Raw genomic sequence first — 20860 nt, 5'->3', positions numbered from 1 at the left:
AGCTTCAATAGGACTGCTTGTGTGTGCAGAAAAGCACTCATACAAATAAGGATCGCAGGATCTTGGTGCAGGGAACTTGTCTTGTTTTTGTGTGTGATCTGTGCTGATGGGTGTTATTTTTATATATATATATATATATATATATATAAAAAGCTATTCCCCATACTTTGTTATCCGTATGACATGGCAAATGTGGGATGAAGCCTTTCCGCCCCTCCACCCGCTTCCCCAAATAGCACCTGCCTTAAAAACAAATAGAAGACTTTTCAGTAATCTAGAAGTGGGCAGTTGTATAAGACATTTGGTTGTATAAAAAGATGTTTTGAAGATTGAAACCAAAGCCCATCCATTCCAATAGAACTGTTGGGTCAGTACACCTTTGTAAAGCCAGAGTCAACCCACTGACTTCCATAGACTTTCTCCAGCTTTACACCAGCATAATGGTGTAGAGGGGAATCTGGTCCACTGTATCTGTCAGTGGCATTGCTGCATGTGTCAACCTATCAGTGACAAGCAAACTCTTAAGTCAGACAACTCCTTGGACTTCTATGCAGGTAAGGAAACTATTACATTACATATAAAAGAGTTACAGTAATTGATGTATCCTTAGGTAAATTGGCTTGAATGTTAACATAGCTAATGCAATTAAGTTTGGAGTGTGTACTTGGCTACAAGTGGAAACGGAATATAGTGCAGCAACACTTGCTACAGATAAAGGCAGAATAATAACTCTGATATTTAGGAACAGGCATTTATTTACAGGTATAGCATGATCATTATATTCCTATCAACCCATCAATTTAGTATTAAGTGGCTTAGAGGAGCGCCGTCAATTAAGGAAAAATCTTCATTAAGACAGAAATCTTTAGATACCAAGTGTCTAGAACAGTGGTTCTTAACCTTTCCAAACTACTGTACCCCTGAAGCCTGAGTCCCACCCCCACGGGGCTGAGGCATGTAACTTAGTTTCATGGCGCCCCTGTGGCTCCAGGCAATTGCCTTTCTTGCCACCCCCAATACCAGCTTTGCACTTGCGACCCCTCTAAACCCCCAGGTTGAGAAACACTGGTCTAGAATATTGAAAAGCCATTTTATTTGCATTGTGCCTAATTCATGTTTGTTGTGACATGTAGGTTTTCTTTTGTGTTTCCATTTTGTTTAATTAAATATTATATTTAATATTGCAGTGACTCCACAGGAATACAAAATCATGTCTCCAGAATTACCATGGAGACTAGAGGTAGCATATCTCTTTTGTATGCAGGTCATTCTCCTCTCTCCCCCCTCCCCCCCAATTAAATATAAAAGGTCAGAACACAAGTGAGAGATGAAATACACACAGACATCCATTAACTAATATTGATTGGATCCATTATTTTGCAAATATCTTCATCTACCTTTGGAGGGCGACAATAGCTCCCTGCTCATTTTCATTCTCTGCCTGTGTTATACCAAGAAATTGCCAGGCCTGAAAAAATAATAATTGATATAATCTTATGATATGTCCTCAAGTACAATTGGAATCACAGAGCAATATCCCTAGTGCTTGCTTAAATAAATGGATACATATAGATAGAAGTTCTATCCAACACTGGCCTAACTATAGTACTTCTATTGACAATACACCAACAGTACAAACCAAAGAGATTTTGGATATCTTTAGGCCGTGTTTATCCATGTGAAGTTCCCATTGAAGTCAATGGTGATTCTGCTCACCAAACAACAGCACTGTCAGACCCAATACTGTTTTCTCACAGTTGTTATTGCACCTTCTAAATAGATTCTGATGTTGCAAGATTTTTAACTGAAAATGCTGAAGAAAATTATTTCACCCTTACAGGGTGAAGGGGATTCCCTCTGGTTTTTAAAATATTTCCAATGATTTTGTTGCATCGGGTACATATAACAGTAGACACAGTGGGACTCAGATGCGCATACACAACTCCTGCTGTTGATTTTAGGGGCAGTGGCACATGCATATCTGAAGACAGAGTTTAGCGCATTATGTTGAACCCCCGTTCCTTTTCCACTGACTTCAGTAAAGCTATAGCAAGTTACACCAGTTGAGGCTCTTGGCCCCCTGATATTTTGCCCCATACACCTTTGCACAGTAAAAGGAATTCCCTTTTACCTAAAAAGCTATAGCTTTTAAGTTCTGTGGTGGGGTGTACTGGAATATCTGAATTAGGCGGAGTGGCCCCAGTCAGCCGATTAAGCTGCAAAAGTGGGAGACTTAGGCTGTGGGGAGGGAGCTAATTAGAAGGAAGCTCACCTGTGAGGGAACAGGCGGGGCTTCAATAAAGCCAGGAGACTGGCCTCAGTGTGGGAGGAAGCCTGCAGTCTCTCTGCCTGAGGTAAGGGAGAAGGCTGGGGAATAGGAATCCAGGAGGCACCTTAGTAGGCCTAAGGGAGAAGGGTCTGACTAGGAAGGCTGAAGAATGAAAAGCATGGAGAAGCACAGTAGGAATAGTCCAGGCGTGAGAGCAGTCAGGTCGGTGTAGCCGCAAACTTCAACTGCTCGCTGTAGGGGCCCTGGACTAGAACCCAGCGTAGGGTGTGGGCCTGGGTTCCCGTCAGCCACTGCAGAACAGTCGTGCCTGGGGCAGTGAATGGGAAGCCTGCCAGAGTCACTGTGGGAGTGACAGAGTCAGGGCAGCAGGTGTGAGGACTGCCTGAGGCTGCTGGTGCAGAAAGACGCTGAAGGGGAAAACAGAGTGATTTGGCCCGGAGGGCTGAGTCATGAGGCAGCCGTACTGTGATTCCATGAGTGGGAGGAGAGCTACAACAGGGAAAGAGAAGAAAGGGGGCACTGAACCAGGCGGAGCTAATTGCCAGAAGGAGACACCACCATCGGTGAGTAGAGCACGCTGTGACAAGTACACAGGCTGAAATCATACTTGTAACGCAGACTTCTAACACAAATCATAAGCATTCAGTGGGCCTATTACATTCATGGCATTCCATTATCTTTATGATTTCTAAGAATGACGAATGCCGCAAATGCTGCAGTGCAGTAAACATCGGTATTTTAAGGGCACCTATAAGTGGTTTATTTCTGCTTCATGTTGCTCCTCCTTAGACAGCATGATGTAAATTGCTCCTGAGTCAAGTACATTGTGAAAGCTTTTCTCTTGCTGCCCTGTAGGACTCTGTCTTTGGTTCCTCTTTTCTTCACACCTCACTTCTAGGCTATTTTTCATCGTTTCCACATCCCACACACCAATTTCAGCTCTAAAGTTCAGATCATTCACACTGCCTTTTAACATTAGATACCCGATACACATAGCGGATGGAGCACTCAGCCATGCAGCCTTACAAATATATAACAGACCTAGCTTTTTCCATACCTTACCTTTTCACATTTGTGTGCTTCCTGTTTTCTAGCTATTTTTCTATTTATAAAATAGAGCCCATTGTTCAATCTTCTCTTCCAAAAACACCCCATTCTCTTCTGGTTGACTCTAAAACCCTCTTGGTTTGTAGATAGTACAACGTATAATTTCTTCCTTCTTTAAGGCAGATTGTGGTAAATATAACCGTTCTCTGTATCAAATACTGTTAACTTTCTCTCAGAAATATCTCAGAAACTTCCATTTTCTTACACAGTAGCCAGCATTCCCATGTGTTTCTGAGATATGGCATGTGTTTCTGAGATTATTGTTTACAGCATTTTTATTTGTAATGTTTGCTAGAAACCTGCAATACAGATTTGGAGAACATCTGAAATCTAGAGCTGGTGGAAATTTTTTGGACACTTTTTTTTTCTAAATTGAAAAATGGCCTTTTTCTACAACGTAATTTTTTGTGAAAAACTGTTGACATTTCCTGCCCCTCCCCCATAAAAAAACCCAAAAAACAAAAGAATTATATATATTGAAAACATCAAAAATTTGATTGGAATGGTTATAAACATTTTTTTCACTTGCCAAAATTTTTGGTAACCGAAACTTTTTGATGGCCACATCAATAATAGTTTTTAATAAACACTTTGAAAAAAATGGAAAAAAAATCTCCCCCTTACCCCCAAATTAACTTCTTTAAATGAAAACTTGGAAAATTTGAAACTCTTGGCAAAAATAAGTTTTCATTGTTTGATCAGCTTTGCTTAATTCATTTCAAAGTACAAGGTGCTCCACACACATTTTTACTTAATCATCACTGCCAAAGGTTCTGATCTTCAATCTTCCCCATCCTGGCTAGGCCAGGTGAAGTGAGACACTTCTAGCTATTTCCCCTCCTTCAATAAAGGTGAATACCTCTGCATCAGTGGGGTCTTGTAGAATGGCAGCTTCCATGTATAAGATAGTGAGGGGCAAGTCTCCTTCTTTCAGTTTTTTCAGTCCTTCCTCAAAAGCACCAAAGCAGTCTTTGAAAGGGTTTTCGGTATGAAAATAATAGCCCTGCAGCAGACATTTAATAGTCCAGTGATGAAACACAGTAGCAAGCAACATTAAGTACATATAGTTTAATAGCTCATTATTTCCCAACTAGCTGTAAAACTTCTTTGCTGTATGAAAATGGTATGAGTTACCTTGTAAAGTTTCAATAAAAAATAAAAAACCGTGTGGTTCAGATCCAATAACAGCCCATGGAACTTACAGTACTGGCCCTTTATATTTACTCGAGTTTCCAAGAAAACATTAGGCTTAGGAGATGGTCATTTCCTACACAGTGGACCCCATCCATTTCAATGGGAGCAGGATTGGTCCCAGTATGCACCAAATATATCAAACTTGGGCATAAAGTGCATGTCTCACATGGATTAGCTTTCCCCAGTGCTTTCAACTCCATTTCTGTTCAGTGCTAACATGTATGACCTAGCCTAAAACCTTCAATGAACACCCCAGGTGCAGTTCAGTATTGCAAGCACTTGAGCTTGTTTTAGGTTCGAAACAGGGTTTGCCTAGCTCTGTGGCTCTAACCCAGTTTGTGTTGGCCTATGAAGCCTGATTATCTCTGCCTGAAGTGGATGTGCTCTCAGGCAATGTGTTTTTGAGGGAGATAAGTCAATGGATGTTATGCCTGAATAAGGACTATAAAAACTGGGTCATAAATCCTAGGAATCAAAATTTTAGGGTTGTCCAATCCAACTTCTTGCCAATGCAAGGTATAGTGTTTTAACAGATGTAGCAACTGAGACTATAAATCAAAGAAAAATACATAAAGGAGATGGGGAGGGAGAAATCCATTCCTAGGATGAGAAGTTGTTGAACACGTAGGGCCAGATTTTCATAGGCCCAACACTCTTGATTTAAGGCCTGATTTCAAAAGTGCTCAGCACCCAGCAGCTCTTCTTGTGACACTTATGGCCAGGTTTCCCAAAGACTTCAGATCCCAACATGCTCTCAAAGTATTGAACTCTTGTGAAAATGTGACCCTTACTCAGGTGCCTAAATGGGAGCTGAGCTCTTTTCTCCTTAGTGGTGGGTAATACGTAGTTGTGGAGAGGAATTTCCTTGTTTTCTCTCATAGACACTGAGGAGAGTGACTCTAAAACCTGCATGGAAAGGATGTGCTATGTTAGGAGGTTACCTTCTCACTGGTTGAGACAGTTACTTGGCCACGTGCTTCCTGGTTCTCTGAAATCCAGTTTCTGTGAGCCATTTCTTCCCATTCCGCTTGCATCTTATCCCAAAACTCAGTGTCTGACTAGGAAAAAAAAAAGAAAGAAAAGAAAAGGAGCAGGGAGAGAGGGAGGAAAAAAATTAAAGAAACTTTCTAAGAAAATACTGCAACCCCAGCCTGCTTTTGATCCTCCAGAAATGCAAATGTATATAGAGGGTCATCTTCAAATGACTTCAGTTGGTGGTAAATTGTCAAGGTTGCAAGTTTTAAGTTTTAGTGACAAGAGATGAAAGGCAACAATGACAGAATACATGAGTTACTCCTTAAGTCTGAACAGCTAGGGGTCTGTTGGGTGTAAAACCCTGTTTGGATTAGGGAAGTCTCCTGTGTCCTCCTTAGTTACAGTGAAATTTTAGAAATATGATCTAACTGTTAGCACACAGGAGTAGGAGTGAGGTGATCTGGCTCTTCCCCTAATTTACTGTATGGTTTTAGGCAAATCACAGATTAACATCTCTAAAGAAGACCTCTGTGGAGCTTGAAAGCTTGTCTCTTTCACCAACAGAAGTTGGTCCAATAAAAATGATCTCTCTCCTTGTCTGTCTCTAAATCCTGATATTCTGAGCTATATATAATACTTGCCTACCTCAGAGCAGGGTGTGAATCTTAATGTTTGTATAAGGGCTGTGACGTTATCAGCTGAAAGAGTAAAATGTTAAGAAAATCATTCCTTCAGTTAAGGTTCTTATCTGAGATTGATTTCCATGAATCTAATGTTAGAAACTAGCTCACAAAATGTAAAGGACACTGCTAAATCAGAAGGCCAAGTGTAACACTAAATCAGAGATTATCAGTAGATAAGAATTTTAAGGGAAGTCAGATTTTTGGCTCTGAACTATTTGATGTTATCCCTTTAAATCTAAAGTTACATTACTGCTCAAGATGGACTGGTGAATTATGCCATGTGTCTGTAGGAAAAAAAATCAGAGTCTGATCACTTCAGCCCTAATAAAGCCTATACAATCAAGCTCAATGCAGTGGAAGTGGTGGGAGCCTTGGGGAGGTGATGAAAGATGCTATATAAACTCAAGATTATTATATTAAGAACACGTGTGTCTTGTCTGTGGCTCTGCATGACATGTTGCTTCTTGATGAAAATAAAAATAGCTGAATCACAAACAGGCGTTTATAGCACTAAATAGACAACTGCAGCTCTGGTAATAATCCATCGGCACTTAGAATGCTTAACATTCTTAGCTAAAATTTGGAAATTACCTCCACAATCAGCACTTACAATTTTTAGGGCATAAGCACTTCATTGGCATGGCTAAGACCCAGTGTTTCAGAATATCCCCAAAACTTTAAGGATCTGCATAGTCATACCCTGGAGAATTTAGGAACTGGGAGCTAAGTGCAGGCACTGATCCTGTTTAGCGCTGAGGTTTTGGGGAGTTACCAGGCTCTGGAGTTAATAGCTGAGCTACTCAAGTGCTCATGTGTTATAAATGTTAAGCACTTAAAAAATTTAATGAATAAGTGTTTCAGTGGCTTAGCCATAAATTGGTTTCCTTTCACTCCACCACATACCAAGAAGATAAATAGGGTCCATGCCTGACCCTAGCTCACATTGCCAAGGGGAGCTTGGGAGTTACTGTTGCGTGCGCAGTGCAAGCCTGGTGGGGGTGATTATGAATGATCAATGCTCATATGGCTATGAGGAATTGGCTGGATATGTCAGCTGTTCATCTGCAAACTTTGTAACATTCAGGCCCAGCTCCCCAGAAGTTTTGTATCATATTCTCAGCAGAATTTGGACATGGAAACATCATAGTTTACCATGAGAGGATCATGGTGTAGAACCAGCATTGGAGCTCCTCTGGAGCCCTCCCTCTTGCTGTTGTCATCTGGAGGCATGTCTGTGAATAGGGGGCATGCATGGGATGGTGCTATACCCCAGTCATCTCTGGTTGTAGTATTGGCCTCTTGTGGCCATTGGCAGTGGGTGTAATTTGCAGAAGCCCTCAGGCTGCTCTAAATTATGCCAGGGGATTATTTTGGGAGGCAGGGGGCCAGGACTGGGAGAGCACAAAAGCTAAATTTGCACCTTCCCATCTGGGCTACGGCGTGCACTTTGTGGTTGGAGCAGAGGATTTGAATTATTGGTTTGTTCTTTATAAAGACATGAAATCTGGTGAGAAGGTGTAATATATTTTCCTTTGTGGTAGCTGGATTCCATTGAGACACAGTTTTGATCTTAACTCTTGGGATAAAGAGATGTATTTTATTTAATTTAGATTTATAAACTCCCAGAAGCACCTGCCCCCATTCTATGTGGCCATTGATGGAATTTCAACTATAAACATTCAGTTTCTTTCCATCACAGATCTGATTCTGCCACTCTCTCACACTGAGCAGTACCTCTCTCCATAAATAATCCCACTATTTAGCGTGAGTGAGGATGGCAGGTTTGGCTCCTTATGTAATTAAATTTAATCTCTTGAAGGTGTGCATTTCTTTAACATGAAACCCTTTATCACATAGGTAGCATATATTCTGTGTGACGCAGAGTTTGCTGTAGTTTACGCTGCATCTTGCTGGCTATAGAAGAAATTGTTTTATAAAATGAATGCAATAAAGTCTGTCCCTTCCAAAAAAACAATTGAGTACATACAATGCTAAAGAATGCAGATAAAACCGCTCAGGGCATGTCTACTCTTACCTCGGAGATTCAGTGGCAGTCGACCAGAGTCACACAAACTACGCAAAAAACTTGCGTAACTCCCATCGACTTCAGTGCTTCTGTTCTGCGCTCCATCTTCAATGCACTGCGCCACTTAGGAGATGGCCTTAATACGTTGATTTCTGGATCGACTGAGCGGGTCCTCACTGACCACTCAGTCGATCCAGATAAGTTGATCTGACGGCAGCGAATTTGCCGCTGTCTATGAAGACATAGCCTCAGAAGAGAATAAGTATCCCATGCTTTTTGGTGCATTGAGCATCAAATCTCAACTTTGTAGAGGACGAGGTAGAAAACGTAGGGTATGTCTACACTGCAAATAAAAGCCCCTGGTAGCGAGTTTCAGAGCCCGAGTCAATTGACTCATGCTTGCGATATGGGAATAAAAATAGCAGGGCAGACATTCCCACCACTTGGGCTGGAGCCCAGGTTCTGAAACCCGGGGGGGGAGGAGGGTCTGCGCAGGTACATCTATACCACTATTTTTAGCCCTGTAGTGTGAGCCCCACAAGCCTAAATCAGTTGATACAGGCTCTGAGGTAGACTGCTGTGGGGTTGTTTGGGGTTTTTTTGTTGTGTGGTGTAGACATACTTTTAGAGTCAGGATGTTTATTCAAGTAGAATTACATAAATGAGGCTGTGTGATACAGGCAGAGAAATCCTAACATTGCATCATATACTGTATCAGATTGAGAGAGAGAGAGACCTGTAGTAGCTGGTTAAATATTACAGCAATGCAAGTATTTGACAGTAGATATAAAGGGATAGGAAAGCCTGTGCTCATAGACAAGCTGTGATTGTTACAATTTACAAGGCTGTTTATAAGTCTCTGGTAACATGCATGAGCTGTCTAGAGGGCTAACAAGGCGTTGCTCATGTGCCCATCACTGGAGTGTCTGGATGCTGATAATCCAGTATTTTTCTCTGTAATAGTAAGCGGCGGCTTCAAACCTGTCTGAACTTTGCAATTATTGGTAATTGATGATACATGCTGAATTTTTAGTGAATCAGGATTACAGTGTTTGTCCTCCACTCTAGGAGAGAGAAGATACACACCTCTTTTAGTAAGAATTTGGAGCTTAATTCAGGGGTTGTGTAGGAACTTCCCATTTCCTACATACAAGTAAATTTTAATATAGCCAATACAATGTGTCTTATGAACAACAGGTAATTCATGGTACCAGTGACAAATGTTGATCTTCAATATTTATAGCTACGAATTTCTGCCTTTAGTATTATTTCCTGCAAAATCAATTATATGACCCAATGACTGGGAAATAAGAAACCATATAAAAATCCACTTGCCTTGCCTCTCTCTGCATATAATTAGCAAACATAATGTATTTTTAAAATCTAAAGTCAATGGGTCAAATTCTGCTCAATCATTACATGTTTGAACTCCAAATGAAGTTCACTTATTGATATGAAATACGGTATAATTTATTTATCCTTTTTAGTAGTGCTGTGTGATGTTAGTGCTCCATTCCGGAGCTAGCTGCCATTCAGAGGCAGGTAATGTGATGCCTATGCATCTCTCTTCCACCTCCCAAGAGTTTTGCTAATTAATTAAATGTATTTGTAATGTATTGTGAGAATAGAAGCACACTGAATAGAAAGTGCAGAATAATTTTAATGATTACATAACACCAGCTAATGTATTTCAGATATTAACAAATTGTCAATCATACATACCAGACCCACCGACAGCAAGTCTGGGCCCCAGCGAAGAACAGTCCCATCCCACTTCTTCCACCCACAGCCCCGGCCCTGCTCCATCCCAGGCCGTCTCCTCACCCCCACGGCCCATTCACCACTGCTTCCCTCTCTTCCCTCCCCCCTCCCCCCCCCGCTCAGTCCCCATCCTCTCTTCCACACTCTTCCCCTTCACCCAGGTGGTGAGTGACAACCAGGAGCCTGAGTAGGCAGGTGGGGAGGGATGTGATGAGCAGCGGTGGGGGAGAAGAGGAGGAACACAAGCAGCGAGCCACGGAGGATAGATGAGTGGGGGAAGGAGCAACATGGCTAGCAGTGAGTGGCGGGGTGGGACCTGGGGTGGAGTGTGGACGGGGTCACAGGTGGAAGAGGCCAGGTCACTTTTAAATTGCTGGGCCCCTGGGCAATTGCCTCCTTTGCCCCTCCAACCCCTCTGCTGTCGGTGGGCTTGATACATACTGTGCTGACTTTAACACTGTTAGGCTCATAGACTTTAAGGGACCATCATGATCATCTAGCCTAATCTCCTACACATCTGAGGCCTCAGAATCTCACTGACCCACTCCTATAATAGGCTGCTAGACTCTGATTATGTTACTAAAGCCCTCAAATCTTGATTTAAAGACTCAAGATACAGAGAATCCACCACTTACTTTAGTTCAAACCAGCAGCTGACTTGTGCCCCATGCTGCAGAGGAAGGCAAAACCTCCCCAGGCTCTCTGTCAATCTGACCTGGGGAAAAATTCCTTCCCGACCCCAAATATGGCAACCAGTTAGATCCTAAACATGTGGGCAAGACCCACCAGCCAGATACCTGCAGGAGAATTTTCTGTAGTAAATCAGAGACCTCCCCATCTAGTGTCCCATCTCTGGCCATTGGAGATATCTGTTAATATTTTTTTCCATTCCTTTTTCTTGCTGCTGCTGTGTTTCTAGGGAAACGTAAAAATAACTGAGCTTTTCGCATTCTTATGGGTCCCTCAGCTGCTGCTTACAGAGGGTAATCAGACTGATCCTATCTGGGATGAGGGGGTGCAGAAGTGCACCATGCTACTCACTTCACCCTGAAAACCTCCAAGGGTACCCACCTAGAGAGCTTCATGAGAAAGAGAGCCAGGCTGACGTACTGGGGGAAACAGATGTTATGTGGTGTTGGCAACATCAGCACTGTGACCCTCGCAGAATCCTCCCTTGCCTGTGAGGAAACTTTTGGATATCTGCTGATGTTAAGTGGACTGGGTGTCCCAGTATGGAGGGCTCTGTGGGGAAAATTACCAGGCAGACAAATTAGTCCCTAGGCCTTTCATGGTGCCAGTAAATGGGTTCATGAGAAGAAGGTGTGGGGCCTGGTAAACCATCCCTTGAGGGAGCAGTCTGGAACTGGCAGCTGAAGCCAAGCCTGTGTGTATTCAAGGCTATCCCATCCTGGGGCTGGGCAGGCTGTAGTCTCTCTCAGGTTCTGGTAGACTAGCCTGACTGGGTCAAGAGACTTTGTTTGTTGACTCTAAAGTTTGGGAGCTCTGAACCACAACCCTGAGGTTCAACAGGAATCAAATAGTTTGGATACATTTTAAATGTAGATTTTTTTCATAGCTATAGCTGTTCAAAAACCACTCACAGCTGCTTAAATTCATTGTTTCAAACGTTCTCTGTTATATACTGAAAGCAGCCTAGTCAATTTACAGCTACATAGCCCACACACTGTTGTTATGCCATGCATTACAGTTTAGGGCACTGCTGGGTGACATTCTGAGAAACACAGTTTACTGGCAGTGACTCAACTCTAATGATATGGATCAATATTAACAGGTGTTCCAGGGATGGCGGTTTCAAAAGCACTCGGCATTGAATTAACTCTATTCCCATTGAAGTCAATAGGAGTGAAGTTAAAGTATGTCTACATTGCAAAAACAGTTGTGTTCTTAATGCATATTAGCTAACTCACATTAAAAGAGTAGTGAAGACGTGGTAACTCAGCATTTAACTTGGATTAGCAGCTCCATTTCAAGCATGGAGTTGAACTCAAGCCGAGTTGCTATGTTTTCACTGCTCTTTTAACCCGTTTGCTAATGGGGGTTAGCTAACATGAGCTAAGAACACACTGTTTTTTTGCAGTGTGGACAAAGCCTATGGCTAATGCTAAGTGCTTTTGAAAATCTCACCCCTAAAGTAAGGACGCCTGGTCTGAGTTCCAATCCCTGCCACTGACTTGTTGTGTGATCTTATGCAAGTCACTTAACCTGTCTGTCTCAGTTACCTTATCAAATAGGGAAACAGCACCTATCTCACAGGGGTTTTGCCAGAGTTAAGGCTAGGGAAGCTATCGGCATGGAAGGTGTACAGAGGCTTACATCACCCATGACATTACTATGAGTTACTACGTTAACATTCTCAAACCATTTGGACCATTTATGGGAGTTACAAATAAATCATGAAATATATATTTTATCATTTGGCTCTCTACATGTACAATACATGATATTACATCTAAGAGACTATTCCTGCTGGTAATTCTAAAGAATTAACCACACAAATACTGAAACAGCTAAATTAATTGAAGGCAAAAATATTCTTTAGGTTCTCTATTTCCTAATTACTCCCCGCCCCCAAACCCTGAAAGCCATCTGTTTATTATGACAGATGTGTAAACTTGCCTCTGTTAACCTTTCATGCTTTCTGAGATAAGAATTTTAGCTGTTCTGCTCTGCCTGAAGAAATCACAAATCAATTTCATTATGATTAGCTAAGATTCTTCTTGACCAGTGCTAAAAATAAAAATGAATTGGGTTTACTTTTTTAAAAAGAAATTACTGCTTCATCATATTATGAGAGATTTTCTTTAAAGGCACAAAAATAACGAAAGCTTGTAGCTTTCAGCTAAATAAGGTAATCTTAGCTGATATTTGGCTGAAAGAAAAAAGGGAGGTGTCTGTCTTTTTAGTAAAATTTACAGCTTTTAATTTAGATAAAGACAAATATAGACATGGATTACAGGGAGTATTGGGTAAAAATTTTTATAGTACCGAAGAAGAGCCTACATTAAAGTCCCATTTTCAATAGTGATTTAGACACTTAGGTCCAGATTTTCAAAGGTATTTAGGCACCTAATGTGATTTTCAAAAGTGCCTAGTCAGGTTAGATGCCTAAATCCTATTGAGATCAATTGCAGTTAGGTATCTAACCTGTTTAGGTGTTTTTGAAAATCCGCTAGGTGCCTGTTTGCATCTTTAGGTGGCTTTGTAAAGCTTAGGCCCTTAGAAGCCTAAGTCACATTACCTTTCACTGAGACCTAGGGCTGGTCTACCCTAGAAAATGATACTGACCCAGCTGCATCGCACAGCTGAGCAACATAGTTAAGCCGATCTAAATCAACAGCATTAGGTCGACACAGGAACTCTTTTGCCAACCTAGCTACTGCCTCTCACGGAGGTGGATTACTTATGCTGATGTGAGAATCCTTGCCATCAGCATACGTAGTGTCTACACTGAAGCGTTACAGCACTGTAGCTGCAACGTTGCAGCAGCACTGCTGTAGCATCTTAAATGTAGACAAGCCCTTAGGCTCCTAAGTGTCAAAGTCACTTTTGAAAATGGAGCCTGAGTTACTAAGGTGCTTTTGAAAATTGTAAATTGAAAATTCTGGTGTTTCCCCAAAGGATACCCACTCATTCTCAACTGGGAATGCGTAATGTGAAGTAGGGGAAAAGAAAGACTAAGGAATTCAAGCCCAGGGAAATGATCTAAAGCCATCAGTTCTGTGGGTCTCATTAATATTTATTATAATCCTTTCTGATTATGAATTGTCGGAAAGGGCATAAAGTTACCATCTGACTGAATATTTCCAGACTCAGCCTTATGTGGTCAGTGATCCCATGTCCTAGAATCATAGAAGATTAGGGTTGGAAGGGACCTCAGCAGGTCATCTAGTCCAACCCCCTGCTCAAAGCAGGAGCAACCCCAACTAAATCATCCCAGCCAAGGCTTTGTCAAGCCGCAACTTAAAAACCTCTCAGGATGGAGATTCCACCACCTCCCTCGTTAACCCATTCCAGTGCTTCACCACCCTCCTATTGAAGAAGTTTTCCCTGTGTGTGAGTGTGTCACATGCTGTTATGATGTCACATGTTGGCACTCCCCGGTCATGTTTTGCTGCAACACACTAGTTTTGCCTCATCACTACCATGTCGCACTGCAATGTGTTATTGTAAACACTGTGATGCAAACACAATAATACCAAGGTGCACAATTTGAATTTTCTCTTTAAGCTTGTGAAGCAGTGAGACATTTAAATATCTACCCTACTGTAAACTTGTGCTATGCCATTGTCTCAGTGTTGCTTTTCAGTTCTGAGAAGTTTCTTATAAGCTGTAAGTTTTTTGTGCTTTCCTGGATTCACTGTGATTTATCCCAACCAGCTAACATACTGGATGATAAAACTGTCATTGTAACAAATTATGAATACACAAAGCCACCTGAGGGTGGGAATTTGCCTTGGGCCCCCTGTTGTGAGAGGAGGGGTGGCCAGACCAAATTTGACTGACTGGCATTGTGACCTGGAGTGGGGGTTCAGTGCCACTCAGGTTTGGAGACTACCATTGATAGTGTGCGGAGCAACTCAGTTGCCCCAGCTGGGCCCAGATCCCACCATTGCTACCACTGACATCACCGTGTCTGGGCTGGAAGTGACCTGCCAGGCTGAGAACCTGGAGGTAGGAGTGTGGATGGAACTGAGGGAAAGGCAGGACTAAGAGCTGCCCCCTGGCTGCACATGGGACAGGGCCCATTCCCCCAACAGGGAAGGCAGAGATCCCACAGGCCTGGGCCCTTTCTGACCCCCATCTCTTCCCTGACCCCCCATTCTTTCAGAGAGGACAGCAACCCTACATACTTGAGCCCTCTCTAACCTGCTCCCCCTTCTTAAACTCATTAGTCTCCATGATAATTTTTTTTGGAAGGGTGGAAGGCCTCAGTTTCAGATTTTGCCCTGGGGTCCCAAAAACCTCTGTGTAACCCTGCAAATACAGATGCATGGATGGATCCCAACCATCATCTTGTAGCACCAAAAATTACCCCATTCTAAAGGGAAAAACACAGGCAGCTAATAGTCAGATTTTTTTTAAAGCAGATGTTTGGTACAGTACTTGAAAGTCATGCAAACATAAGGTGTTCTCTCAACTCTCTTCTGTCACATACACAGAACAAATTGATAAGGCAGTAATGTAATCTAATTTCCAGAGAGACAGAAAAAAGTAGCCAAATCTGCAAGCACCCAAGCTACTGCAAGTGTATCCATAACATCGCTAGCAATAAAGGTAATTCACTTCCATCTTTATATCTAAAGATTCTCTGAGGATGAGAGTCTCTTTAAACCTCTTTAAAAAGAAATAACCTCATAGACCTACTTTCCTCACAAGGTTTGACAGCTTGAGATGATTCCCAAGGTGAACCTTGGACAGGAGATAGTTTGGTATCTTCACTCTCTGGATTGTTAATTAAATCCTCTTCACAAAGATAACAAAAATCCTGAAATTTGCTTCCCTTCCAGGCTCAGTTCTGTGGCTAATCTCACCATTTCAAGCTTCCTCACTTGAAAAGTATTACAGAAACACCCAGAGTATACAAGATGAATTTTTGGACAGTATCTAGCTTCTCCCTATAAATGTCCTAATCTTTCTGAGCTGGGCTGCAGATGATTCTCAACCACTCTAGCTTCCTCACTGTTTTGTTCTGGCCAGAATGGCAATTCACACACTTATTTATATATTTATTTTATTTTTGAAATTCTTCAGATGAAAACGTGTCTTGTAAAATCCTTTACGTTTTAACCACCTGGTCCAAATTGCTGTATTAAACAGAAAAAGCTACATGGTTAGTCTTTTAATTAAATTCCCTTTTAATAGCTGTTTTCCAGAATACATTAGGACATTTTAATAATCTGTCCTTGTTGCCTCAGAATGACCTTGTTAATATGCAGGCTTATTTTAACAATAAATTCCTCTCCTTAACTTGTAAACCATTTCAGTAGTGTCTTGCAATTTATTAGCCTTAGCCCATTGCTCTTGGTCTTTCATGCTGAATGTTTGTTTGGAAACCACTCACCATGCTTAGCTCCTACCAGTTGCAAGAACAGTGCCAGTGTAAGCCAAATTATTGAACTTACAACTGTGACTTTAACACTGATGGCATCATTGAGAACTCTATCATCAGGTTACTTGCTACTGGCCCTCTGACCATAGCATAACGTCTCACCTTCTGCTCATTATGTGACTTATAATATAGAGAGAATTTTGAGCAGGGGGGGTTTGAAAGCATCTCTTGCATGATGTGGAACACATTGAAAAACCTTTCATGGCATCACCAACAGTTCTTTATAAACAACCTCTGACTAGGAATAAAGAGTCAATGCTTTTAGAAAGTAAAAGAGAAATGCATTCAGTGTACGGTTTGTATAACTGAACTCTAAATTCTAGTTAATTCCTTCTGTTTATCTATCCTTGTAAGATGAGGCAAGAATTTTTCCTATATGCATTAAAACACTATGAAATAAAGTGAGAAACTTGCAGATTCTTGTCATATCGCACTACAAGCAACAAAGAGAACCAGTGAAATGTATCTGATGTATGAGGAGCTTCATTTCTAGTCAGAGACCAGGTTCAGTCATAAGGCCTGATTCTGTTCTCATGTAAACCCAGAATAACTCCACTGAAGTCAATGGAATTACACAGGTATAAGACTTGTGTGAGAGCAGAATTGGGACCTGTATGGTCACATTTAGATCTGGATCCAAACATCCCCAAAGTTCAGATGTGTTTACAGAGGTGATTTCTGTCTCTGTTTCACAGTCAAACCTCCTCAACCAAGATCATTTTATCTGTGGCTCTCACACATTTTATCCTGGGCTTTGTTCTAGAGGAATACAGCTGCCTTGTTGGTTTATGGCTGTAGCTTTTGAAGGGCTGTTGAGGGACCCCATTGAGAAGTTTAAAGCTCAGGATCAGCGATGCTATCCAAATCCTTTTTGGTTCATATTACAAAACACTTGTCGTTTGGTAAAGAGCTGTCTTTGTCCAACAAGGCTCAGGACTGCATTAATCAAGGGGGTTACAGGTCAGCACTGGAAAGGCAAAGATGTTGCAGGACACGACTGAGGTGCATTGGGGAAACTTGCACATCTACTGCCTGCACTTTCCAGGACTCAAGCCATTAGTCAACCACCATGGAAAGAACAGAGAACCCTCCATATGTTAAGATGCAATCACTGATTTTATTAACTTGCTTTTGTACAGGGTTACTTACTCTTGTAAATACATACAATTACCCATTCAGTGTCTAACAGCAACTTATTCTTTTGTATAGAGATGGCTCTGAACAAACGCCACCAGATTCTAACCCTGGATCTGGTCTAGGTTTGGACCTGAATTCATAGCACAGACCTGCCTACAATGGACTGAATGTGCACACAGGTTGCAAATACCCCATCACTGGGAAAAATTTGCATTTTGGATTCATATTCACAAGTTTAGATGTGTTTAAATACACTGGAATTTTTCTTGACCCAGTATGGAGAGAGAATCTGGATTGTGAGTTTTGATTCAGGCTCATCTGTATGTATAGCTAAACTTTTATTTTCCCAAGGTAGATACTGGTACTTTTAATGAGTAATTTCATGAAATGTATCTCTCCTATGCCTTGAGTAATTTAATTCTAAGGTGTTCCTTTAATTGTGCTACAGATTGAATTTGGAATGCATTGGCCCATTACAGGAACAGGTTTGTTTCATAAGTGAACGTCAGCCTTATGCCAAGATACAGAAGAAAAAATAAAACAATACCTCAACAGCTGCCTTTGCTCTTTCAAATTCCTCCTCCAAGGAGTGATTTCTGGAGAGGAATGAACCTCCCCAACGCTGCTCTTTGGTTGATCGTGCCTTAAGGAAATAAAGAATAAACAAGAAAGGGATGTCATGCTTTGTCACACACTTTCAAGTTCCTTCTCTTTCTTACTTCACTAGTGCCCAAAGTGACGTTCATCTGTGCAAAGTTGTGTGTTTCCATGTGTGAATCCCCACCAACACCAGTCACTGCTTCAGCAGGGTTCACTGCTTCAGTGGAGCAAAAGTACCTTGTCGCTCCCTAGAGTTTTCTTTTCACTCTGGATTTAGACATGATGAACAATCCCAGTTCTGGTTGTGAAAGTAGATCCCTTGAAGCTTCAGAGGAAAAGATATTTGGAATCTTGTGCCTTGAATAAGCTAGCCCACCCTCACTCCTCCCAGAAGAAATTTGGCAGAAATTTGGCTGCTGGAATTCCTAATAAGAAGAGCTGTGAAAAGCATTCCTACAAAGATACCATTTCATTTCTGAATGGACTGTATTCAACAAGATTAATATTTGTTTAAATGGTTGGAGGTTTATGTTTGAGAACTGTATCCTATACAGCTCAGCCTCTATTACCTGAACCCCTTGTGTTATCACCTCAAACTCCCTGTTACCTAAAACAGGGTAACATTCCCTGGTGCCTGTTAATTACACTGGCAATCCCCTTGATTATTTGAAATCTTCATTTTCTGAATTTATGCTGTGTTCCCCGAAACTCTCATGTAATTGAGACTTCCCTGTAGCCATTTCTGTAAATTACAATCTACTTGAGACATTTAGCTGAATTTGTATTTTAATTTTTTTCAAATACACATTAATTTAAAAGAGAGAAGGTGGGTGAGGTAATATCTTTTATTGGACCAGCTTCTGCTGGTGAGAGAGAGAAGCTTTAGTGCTTGAGAGGACCGAGTTGTAAATATATGTGAAATGGACTTTCCTTATAATCATAGAATCGTAGGACTGGAAGGGATCTTGAGAGGTCATCTTGTCCAGTCCCCTCCACTTATCTCAGGACTAAGTATTATCTAGACCATCCCTGGCAGGTGTTTGTCTAACCTGCTCTTAAAAATTTCCAGTGATGGAGATTCCACAATCTCCCTTGGCAGTTTATTCCAGTGCTTAACTGCCCTGACAGTTAGGAAGTTTTTCCTGATGTCCAGCCTAAACTGTCCTTGCTGCAATTTAAGGACATGGGATTGGTTAGCACACAGGAAAATGCATGGGATAGATTTACAAACAACTATATGCATATTTTTCTTACTCTTATCTAAGTGATTCAGAATGGGCAGAAGAGGATTTTTAGCCTGCTCTTGGGGTTTGTGGTTTGCAAAGAGAGCAGAGAGACATCTTGGAGAGGAAAAGTGTGAGAGTTAAGCTATAGAAGGAGTATTTGGCTGCTACTTTGTTCGTTGTTTGCTTCTATTACTGTTCTTTCATCATGGAGATGCATTTCATTCACTAGCCTCTGCAGGAGAAAGCTGTGCTTGTTTTCTCTGCATTTGCTATGTCTGTCTCTCAGACTGTCCCGAGATTGAGAATCACTAGTACAAATACCTCCTTTGTATTGACTTTCTCTATCCCTTGAACAGCTTGAAGACTTCAGTCATAATCAGAGATGACCCTGAAATTCAGGGGCTCAAACCTAAATGCAGGTCTGCGCTTTCCCAAAGGTTGGGGAAATCGAGCTCTGGAGTGTTTTCAGCCTTACAAAAAGTGGAACTGAGTCACCAGTGTGTGAAACTGGAGGAATGCAATGGTGACAAGTCATGGATTTTTGGATCCAGATGTGAACTTTCCCAAAGTTGCAGGGGTGGGGGAGGAGGGTGTTTCAGATTGGAGGGTTAGGTATGGGTTGTCTTTAATCTCAACATTCTGTCCCACGTTTTATATTCAACAGGTACAATTGCTATTGCCTGAGCATCCTGCATACTTTAATTCTCCTCTTCCCTTCATTATTCTTGCCCCGAAGACCCTTTGCACTAGTGCTACCTACAGCATATGCCACCCTAGAAAACATATCTCCCTCTTTGTCTCTAATTGCACATTCCAGAGCTTGGTTTGCCATTGTGACCTCGACTGCATAGACTGAGTTGAAGGGTCTGTCCCACTGGAAGCACATTAGGAATGTCTCCCTACAGCTATTCTTTTATTCAAAAATTCTAGTTATGCTTTTGCCTAAAAGGCACAGTGCGACCTCTAGCCTTGCCAAATAGAAACTGCTCTCTAACTCTGCTAATCTCATACCCCCACACTTGTCTAAGGTAGAACTCATTAGCCATTTATCTGCCTATGGCCCCAATTGCATTAATTTACATCATTATACTTCTGATGATTGTACTTGTGCTATTCGATTACAATGAACCAGATTCATGCCTGGTGTAACTTCACTCCCTTGAAATTCAGGTTGGAACCTGACATGTTGTGTTGTATCTGCAAGTGCTATAATGAGTATTGTTGTGATGAAGTAATCTAATATTCATAAGAATATCTAATAGCAAACGTGCAGAATTCATTCTTCAGGAGAAGTAGCAAATTGCAATATTCTTAATCCACAGTCTCTCAGTATCTACATATTTTTTCTTTATGGGGAAGGATACAGACAAAGGATCAGATGTGTGGTGTGTTTCTTTGCCTGCCTTAAATCTATTCCTGTGCTTGTGAATACATATTCAGAGGGATTTTTTTTTTAAACTAGAAGTGTGACGTACATTTGAGGTTCCAGTCTGGTCCAACTGTGTGTATATTCTTCATATGCCTTTGTGCCAGCAAGATTAGTTTACTGCAGTGAAATCTATATTGGGCTACCGAATATTGAACCAATATCTGTTGTTAGTGCTGAACATGTTGGTGCAATTGCTGTTAGAAGTGGCAGTAGGGATTCTCCCTAACCACTGTTTCATGCTCTGCACTGGATACCTATGGCAAGTGGATTGAGTTTAAGATTTGGGTGTCAATGATAGGATG

General features: G+C 41.5%; 1 protein-coding gene across 1 annotated transcript in view; it reads right to left on the bottom strand.

Moving 5' to 3' along the window:
* PEX5L (peroxisomal biogenesis factor 5 like) overlaps positions 1 to 20860 on the bottom strand; it is a 144910-nt gene that overhangs the window by 5446 nt on the left and 118604 nt on the right. The window contains exons 7-10 of the mRNA XM_067536480.1: positions 17851 to 17946; positions 5533 to 5649; positions 4257 to 4400; positions 1398 to 1468 (exon numbers count right to left, since the gene is read on the bottom strand). Coding sequence (XP_067392581.1) covers positions 1398 to 1468; positions 4257 to 4400; positions 5533 to 5649; positions 17851 to 17946 — 428 coding nt within the window. The remainder of the gene's footprint in view (positions 1 to 1397; positions 1469 to 4256; positions 4401 to 5532; positions 5650 to 17850; positions 17947 to 20860) is intronic.

The sequence above is a fragment of the Emydura macquarii genome, unplaced genomic scaffold, assembly GCF_026122565.2.
Source record: "Emydura macquarii macquarii isolate MOO-44397 ecotype Brisbane River unplaced genomic scaffold, CSIRO-AGI_Emac_v2 contig_3603, whole genome shotgun sequence".
In the NCBI taxonomy this organism is placed as follows: domain Eukaryota; kingdom Metazoa; phylum Chordata; order Testudines; family Chelidae; genus Emydura; species Emydura macquarii.
The sequence above is the reverse complement of the archived record's forward strand: the minus strand, read 5'-3'. Positions and strand labels throughout refer to the sequence as shown.